This window comes from Panicum virgatum, chromosome 2N (assembly GCF_016808335.1).
Source record: "Panicum virgatum strain AP13 chromosome 2N, P.virgatum_v5, whole genome shotgun sequence".
NCBI classification, from domain to species: Eukaryota; Viridiplantae; Streptophyta; class Magnoliopsida; order Poales; family Poaceae; genus Panicum; species Panicum virgatum.
The window spans coordinates 2,078,660-2,086,990 of record NC_053146.1 but is presented as its reverse complement, the minus strand read 5'-3'; the positions used below and the strand labels follow the sequence as shown (position 1 = coordinate 2,086,990).

Genomic DNA, 8,331 nt, shown 5'->3' with positions numbered 1-8,331 from the left:
GGCGGCGGTGTGAACGTAGGCATCTTGAATTCCTCCTTCTTGAACACGCCTTGCCGAGTCTTTCCGAAGCATGCAAGCAATCTATTCTTGGCATCCTCCTGTTCCTTCTGGAACGCAGCCTCGAATTGCTTGCGCGTCTCCTCAGGTATGTCTTCATACTTGATGTCGATGGGAGTCGAATCTACCTTGGAGGGGTCAACCTTTTCACCGGCCATAGCGTCCGATGAACTCAGATCTTTCCCCAGTGGAGTCGCCAAAAAGTATGTTGACGCAGGATTAGCCAACACACAAGCGCTAGAACTCGTAGGATCGCAACGATCGCAACCGGACGAAGTGCCCCGGCGACCAGTCAGATCGGTCGAGCCAAACAGTCAGACCGGTTGGGCGCAGAGAGCTTCGCGAAGACCTAGAACCTCAAGCTCGGGAGGGACCCCGTCGGAGCTCGAAGATCTAGGGTTATCTTGAGGTCGGCAAGCTACCCAAGACGTTCTTGAACGCCGTCGAGACAAGCAAAGAACAACACGAGGTTGGAATAGCTAGGGTTTGGAGAAAAAAATAAGAAAATTATAAATTTATTGGTTCGATTGGGTAGATGGACCTCATGCGGCTATGGCCTTTATATTTATAGGCCGAGGAGGACGTACCCCTTCCAAATCAGATTACAAACGAACTCTACAAACCAAATCTAAACTAATTCGGATTACACAGAATCAGACCGGTTGGCCCGACCGGTCGGTCTTCGACATTGCTAATTTTGGCTGCCAACACAATGGCACTGGCAATGGCGGCCAACCAGAACGACCTCTGCAGCAGCCTCAGCAATTTTTCAGGTTCCAAGTTTGCACAAGAATTTCAAGACACATTTGTACTACTGTTTTTTTTTTTTGAAGCAAAACAACAGGTGCCGGGAAATTCTCTATTCACACAGTTCGTGGTTGCAACCAACCAAGCAACCTCCTGAATTTCGTTCGAGAACCAACTCATCTCAGCCAAAATTCCTACGAATTACGAATGCTCATCGAGCCGCATCCCGAATTCCTCCCGTCCCGTCCATCCGCATCCGGTCACAAATTCAGGCGGGACGCGGCGCACCGGCCCATCTGCGCTTGGCTATTTCGCCGTCGTCGTCGTCCTCTGCTTCCATCCAGAGCGTTCGCAACAGCAGGTCGGAGCCCGGCGAATCGGCCAATTAGAATGGGCAGACGGCAGGGTTGCAGTCTCGTTTCGATTCGTCGTCCAGCGATCATCGGATGACGCCGTCCGGTTCCCGGTCCCTACTCACTGGCCATCTCGCACTCGGGGATCGCCGTGAGGTCAGAGGCGAACCGCTCGAGCCGCCTCCCGGGGCGGGACGCGGCCGGGCGCCGCTTCCGCTGCGGCGCCGCCTTGTAGTTCAAGGACAGGGTGCGCTCAGCCCCCTCCTGCTCCTGCTCGTGCTCCTCCTCCGGCGGCGCGAAGAAGACGAGGGGCGCGACGGCGCCGCGGCTCCGCCTCCCGGGCGCGCCCGCGGCGGCGGCCCTGGAGAGCGCGTCGGACGCCCGGACGGCGAGCGCGGCGACCTCCTCGCGGGCGAGCCCGCGGCGGCGCGCGGCGGCCGGGAGCACGAAGTAGATCTGCCCCGCGCGGAGCGGCTCCGCCGCGCCCACGGCCGCCACGGGGCCCTCGAACCCCATCAGGTCCGCGTCGCACAGGACCCACCCGCCGTCGCCGGCGCCGGCGCCGGAGGAGGCGTCCTCGAGCACCCGCGCCGCCGTGGCCGGGCGCGGGTACTCCCGCAGCTCCCCGGACGGCAGCAGCACCAGCGCCGTGTCCCTGGGCGCCGCCGCCGCCGCCGCGGCCTCGCCCGCCGCCCCTCTCGACAGGCACAGCCCCATTGGCGGTGATTGATTGGTCTCGGCGCGGCGGTCGGTACGCGATCCGGTTCGGTTCCTAGGAGAGCGCTCGTTCGTGTGGTGGTGTCGCTGCCGCCGGCCGGGTGGTCTCAAGGAAGGAGGAGGGGAATAAGGCGAGATGGTGATGGCGGTGGAGGCAGGGCCGGGCGATTTTATAGGCGTGGCGTGGGGTGGGGAGGAGGAGACGGGGGTCTTGTCGTGTACTGGTAGCGGAGGAGGAGTGCTGAGCAGCTGGGCTTGGCTTGGGGAGGAGGAAGGGGGAGCAAGCTTGACAGGCTGGCGTGTCGCTGGGGCTGGCCTGCGTGGACTCCAGGATCTTTTTCCCGGACCCGGTCACGGTTATTTGTTATTATTTTATTTGTTTGTTTATTACTGCTCGACCGCTACGGAGGAGCGTCCGTCGTAGCAGGACTGCAGGAGGCAGCTGAGCTGAGCGGGCCGGGTGCCGTGCCGTGGTGGATAGGATGCGTACGAGGGCGTATGGGCTCGGCAGTATTGTACGTACAGAGACGGTCGGGCCGGCCGGGCGTATACGGCCGTATACGTACGCAGCCCAGCACAGCAGAAGGACGCGTACGTCGTACGTGTAACCGGCCGCGTCGATCGATTACTACTATACCGACACGACACCAATGCAATGCGCCTTGTTCGCAGGGGCGGACCTGGTATTGATGCCCCCGTATTCTCAGGAATACTCTGCTGCCCGGAAAATAAATTAAATATAAGTATATATGTATAGGTAATATGGTATGTATACTCAGTATGCTTGAACTAAAATATTTTATTTAGGCCAATGTAGCTGGCTATTTTTTAGGGAATACCCTACTTAGAAATTCTAGATCCGCCACTGCTTGTTCGGATGGGTGATTCTGGCTGGGCTTAAGCCCAGCCGACCATCTAGCCGTTCGGCGGTAGCTCTTTTTCTCAGTCACCTGTGCTGTTCCTATCTGAGATTACCAGCCGTGGCTTGTTGGCTGGCTGGCCTGCCGTGGCTCCAGCCCAGCCAAACCTTGCCAGCCGAACAGACTGATGCAGTGTAAATTGATCAGTGGAAAATGCATGCAACTTGCTCCGGCGGCTACGTGTCCGGGTAGAACACGCGTGCGTGCGGGCAGCACCTAGCTAGTTGCACTGCACGCTCAGCTCATCAGGCTGCTAGCTAGCGGCCACTACTGGTTGACTCGCAAAATTAAATATCAAGGTTTCTTTTACTTTTCATGTAAAATATAAACAATTTAATTTCCTGGGGGCAGCCAATGCAAGTCAACTTGTGCCAAGCTGCTGCTCTGCTATAGCCTACAGCAGCTAGCTTGGTGATCAAGGATCGGGCCTTCTTGAGAAACAGAAAAGGCTTAGCTACTAGTGCGTAGAAACAGCGGGCGTGCCGCTGGGCAGCAACCCAGCAAAAGGGCAGGCCGACGTACGTACGCGAATGGTTTCCTGTCCGCAGAAACTCGGCGTCGTACGTTCAGCGCTATCGTTATTCTTTCTTTCTAGCTTTAGCTAGTAGATGCATGCTCTGTAGTAGTTGATGGAATTTTAGGTTTGGCCAAGAAAAATTTGAGAAATTTAAACAAATTTTAAAGGTACGTATATGTGCATGAGAAATTGAGCTAGCGGAGCACACTTAATCTCTTGCTAGTTGAAGTGGGGGACCCATATAAATATGGAGGTTGCCTCAATCTCTCTAAGCCATGTGTTGGAGGAGAAGTAAAACTCCACATGCTCGCCTCGTCGGGCGTGCTGGAGAAAAACGCACAATGTCTGCGTGAATGATCCGGACCTATCAGTACGTACTACAGTTTTTAATTATGTTTTCTGAAATCATGATTATGTTGATCGTATATAGTATGTTGAAGTATTGCATGTTAGGTTTTATTCTCGTTATGTTTGATCTAGTTTAGAACTCAAGTTTACGATTGTCTATTTTTCCAACTGTAGTAACTTCAGTTTGTCTGTTTCCTCTTAGAGAGAAGCTAGATGAAAGGGGCAAAAAAAAAAGAAGCCTTGGATAGGTTTGTTCCCTCGGGAAGAGGGAGCGAGTCGCGACGAGCTGGGAGCCAGTACGGGGGTGGCGAGTAGGGTTGGCAACGGGCATGAACCTGTCGGATTTTGCTAACCCAAACCCGTGCCCGCGAAGATGAAATACGCCCGCTAAATAACCCGTGATCCGTCACGGGCACAGGTTTTTGCCCAAACCCGTGCCCGCTCGGGTCACGGGCGATCCGCGGGTCACCTGTGCCCGACAACAGTGGACTCACCACTGACTTGACAATAACAGGCGGCAGTACACATTCACAAAATATCAAGCTCCCGCATAAGCAAAATAATATGCAGGTAATCTCATAACAGACAGAGAGAGAGTGCCGAAGGGTTCTTTCTTTCTTGGTGATTCTTATTTTTTTGAGCAAATAGCTAAGGTAATTTGGAAGAACGCATGAGTGAGATCGGGGGGACGCAGCCGCTGCGAGGAGATCAGGGGTGGCCGCTGGCCGGTGAGAGAGAGAGAGAGCTGGCTGGACGGGCGGGAGCCGCGGCACGTGCGGTGCAGAAGCTTTTCGTTGCAGCAGGAGAGCAGCGCCATTGACTGGCTGCGGGCAAGCGGGCGGGCAGAGATCTGGGAGGGAGACGGGGAGAGGGTAGGCGGAGGTCGGGGCTGCGGCCTGCGGGACGATGCGCCGCCGCTGCTAGTGGATGAATCGGGAGGGGATGGGTGAGGGTAAGAAAGGGTTAGGGGTTTGGAGTGCACTAGTTTTGTACGCAACGCTAAATGGGCCAGACTAATTTAGGGTGTGATGGGCTTATATGGGCTGCCTTTGTATATATTGGGCCGGGTTGAAAAAACCCACGAGTTTACGGGTTCGGGTATTCTAGTCCCGGACCCGTGCCCGCAAACCCGATGGGTCTGGCCTCTCACCCATTAACAAACCCACGGGTTGAAAAATTGATCCAGACCCGTACCCTAATGGAGTAAAAACTCATCGGGTTTCGGATTTCGGGTACCCATTGACATCCCTAGTGGCGAGATGCCGCCATCCCCGTGCATGCTTGCTGCATGGGCGTGTCACGACGAGAGAGACGGGGGGCAGGGCGCACTACTCGGCTCCACGTCGACGGCGACCCTGTGCATGCATGCATCCCCCTCCTTCGCGCGGGGGCGGGGGCCGGGAGACCTGCTAGCTGCTGCTGGTGGACGCGCGGCGGGGCGCGTGAGGACCGTCGTCCCAGCAGGGTCGTCGTCGTGCCGTGCCTGCCTAGAAATCAGCGGCCGGGCTCCGTGCTTCAGGGCGAGAAACATGCATCGACCACCTTGAGCGACTTTTCTGCATGCCAAGACTGGTGGCCGGGTTGCTCGCTAGATGCAGGGCATTCGGCGCTGCTAGCGCGTCCATCCATCAGGATAAATTCAGGATATCGTTTCTGTTGCTAGTCACTTTGGACTTGTCGGATACTACTCTAACTCTAGTACTATTCTCTGCTCTGCATGCATCATGCATGCCGGCCGGCCGCGGTACTGGATAACACTGCGACTCCGCGACGACGACGCACGGTCCGTCACGACCCTCGATGAAATCTGTCGTCTCCCGGCCCGTAGAGAGCAGCGCACCACCAACGGCGACGGCGAGCAACGGCGTGCCCATGATGTACGTGTCCTGCATGCTCTGGTTCATCAGCAGCAGTGTCTATCTCGTCGTCAACCCTAGCTTTTCCAACAGAACGTGCATACATCATGACAAGAACGACGCATGGTTCCGTCCGGTGCGCAAAATATACATGCTCCGGTCCTGAGATTTCGGGGGCTCGGGGCGAAATTTATACTAGGGGGCCTTTAGTAATAATAAATAATATATGAACAAATAGTACTACATAATATTAATATCGAGCAATCTATATATCTTGTCTCAAAAGTTTTTTCTAATATTTTTAGATGCGAAGTCGGTGACGATAGTATCAATATCAATTTTATCCAATAATTTTTTGAGATATTGTGGACCTCATAAAATTCCACGGACACTATAGCCAAAGCCAACTCACCCGGCTCAAAAGTTTCCTCTAACATTTTTAGATGCGAAGTCGGGGAAGATAGTATCAAAAAAGTTCATGCCACGTATTGGGAGTGGTATGACCATTAAAAGTTCATGCCACGTAAGAATATTTGTTGGTATGGTAGAGTTATTTATAAGAAGAAAGAAGATAATTTTATGGATTGAAAAGGAAGTGTCTCAGCTATCAAGCACTTAAAACTGGTCTAAACAGCGTGGTTAAAGCTGCACGAGTATGGGACTACGCCGTCATGCTACAGTAATCTGTGACAAGACATTTAATTCAGTTGGATAGAGGGGCCCAAAATAAAAGGAAGGAAGGAGAAAGGCGCGCGGAACATGTGCCCACTAATTCGGGTCCCGCGACACATCAGGGCATGTACAATGGCCATTAATACGTCGTCTTTATATGGTTAATTGTGATTAGCGAGGCTCATTAATACCGATTTGGGACCGAACCGCGCGGTGCCGTCGTCTTCGTGCTCCGATGGCTTACGGCCCGCTAGACTCGTGTTGTATGACGCCGCCTCTACTTGCCGACGGCGCCTGCGATCCGATGCGGGAGCCCTGCGGTTCCCCAGCCGCGCGCCAAAATCCATCTATGGCGGCAAAACGGTTGATGCCAAGAAGCCCATGACAGCGCTGCAGGTGGGAAGCCATGGCACACCTGCATCACCTTGCCCCCACACTGACCGCTGCTGAGCCGGCCCGCTCCCTCCGCCGCGCCCGTCAGAGCTGGACCCACGCCGCCGCGCCCGCCAGATACGGACCCACAACGCTGCCGCGCGCCTTGCCGCCACCGCGCCGCGAGAGGCATGATAGTTGGAGAGAGAGCGCGAGAGAGATGGGAGGAAGATGGTCGCCACCGCCAACACCAAGCCGCCCGCGCTGGGCCAGCTTTGTCGCCGCCCGCTCCTTGTGCTGAGAGAGAACGACAGAATGAGAGATGAGATGCAGAGAGGCAGGGCCGGCCCTGAGGGGGTGCGGACGGTGCGACCGCACCGGGCCTCTAAAAATTGGGGCCTCCAAAAATTTCTATGTTACGAGGCATGTCAAGTTATAAGTAACATCTTTGCTTATAAGCCAGCTCATTTAGATGTTGAAAGAGACTCGGATCATCTAAGTATTTGGCATGAGCTTTGGAACATTAGCCCAGGGTGGAACATTAGCCCAGGGCTAATTTTGAGAGCTAATGTTTAGTCTTAAATTGGTAGGCTAAGCATTTGCCCAAGGTAGGTTGTTTAGATTTATGGGCTAATGCCCACCCTCTCTCATTCCCATATCAAGGTGTGTGTATACTCATATTTTTTGTGGGGTTCATACTAAATTAGCCCCATTATCACCTCTTGGAGGGGCTAAGAATTTTAGTAGAGATAATCTACTTTAACTCAAAATTATCCCTCATACATCCAAACAGGTGGGATAATTTGGAATTCAAAGGTGAGGGATAACTATTATCTCTATGTATCCAAACAGACCCATGACCCCCTCATAAATTTTGTAACCTATATTATTGGGCGTGACATCTCTGTCCAGTTGGAGGAATAAAGCCGTGCCCTGATCTGATAGAGGAAAATCAATCGACAACTTCTCCAACATCTGCCCAACTAAACGCTTCAGTGCTTCCTTGACATCCTCGCGAGACGTTGCCGCTGTTTACAGATCGCCGATTTGCTACCTACTTGTCATGCCGATTACCAATTTGATTTTTTATATTTTTATAGTTAATGGGGCCTCCATTATTTTTTTCGCACCAGGCCACCAAAAAGTCAGGCCGGCCCTGCAGAGAGGTCTGCTAAGAGAGATGAGACTCAGAGATCTAGAGAGATCGACAGACACAGTCAGGGATATTTTGGTATTTTATAATTTGATCCTTGGTATTTTCAAAAATCAACCCAAATAAGATTGTATTGTGTCCTACTGCATACAACGTATAACAAGCAACAATATGGCACACAAAAATAAATTGTATGATTGATCACTATGTGTTTATGTGTCCATGCATGTATTAAATACCTAACAGACACACTAACAGACATCCTATTGTACAAGTTGTCAATTTTGTTATTTTTGTGTGGTATTCTAGACACTTACAGACAGCAATTGTCTACACTATTGTACATGCCCTCAGCCGTGCATGCGCGTGCCTGCACGGCCTTTTTCCCAAAGGGCCCACCAGTCTGCCGCACCGTGAAGCTAGCTGGCCACCCTGTCCGCGTCGCCGCCCCGGGCCGGCGGGGGAGGAGCCACGAGCTAGCTGGGCCGGTGGAGGACTCGCGGTCGCGCTCGCGCCGCGCAGCAGGAGGGCCGCCGGCGCCGGGTGCTTCTGCCTGGTGGGTCCGCTCTGACCCATCCGGATTTCATCTTGGATTTACGTACTTAGCCCATTTTCAGTC

At 53.6% G+C, this 8,331-nt stretch overlaps 1 protein-coding gene across 1 annotated transcript; it reads right to left on the bottom strand.

Annotated features, from left to right (window-relative positions):
• Nucleotides 1–776: 776 nt before the first annotated feature.
• Nucleotides 777–2,085, bottom strand: LOC120659290. Its single transcript, XM_039937367.1, has one exon. It carries the CDS (start codon nt 1,872–1,874, stop codon nt 1,275–1,277), a length of 600 nt encoding a protein of 199 aa, XP_039793301.1. The 5' UTR covers nt 1,875–2,085; the 3' UTR covers nt 777–1,274.
• Between the last annotated feature and the right edge of the window lie 6,246 nt (nt 2,086–8,331).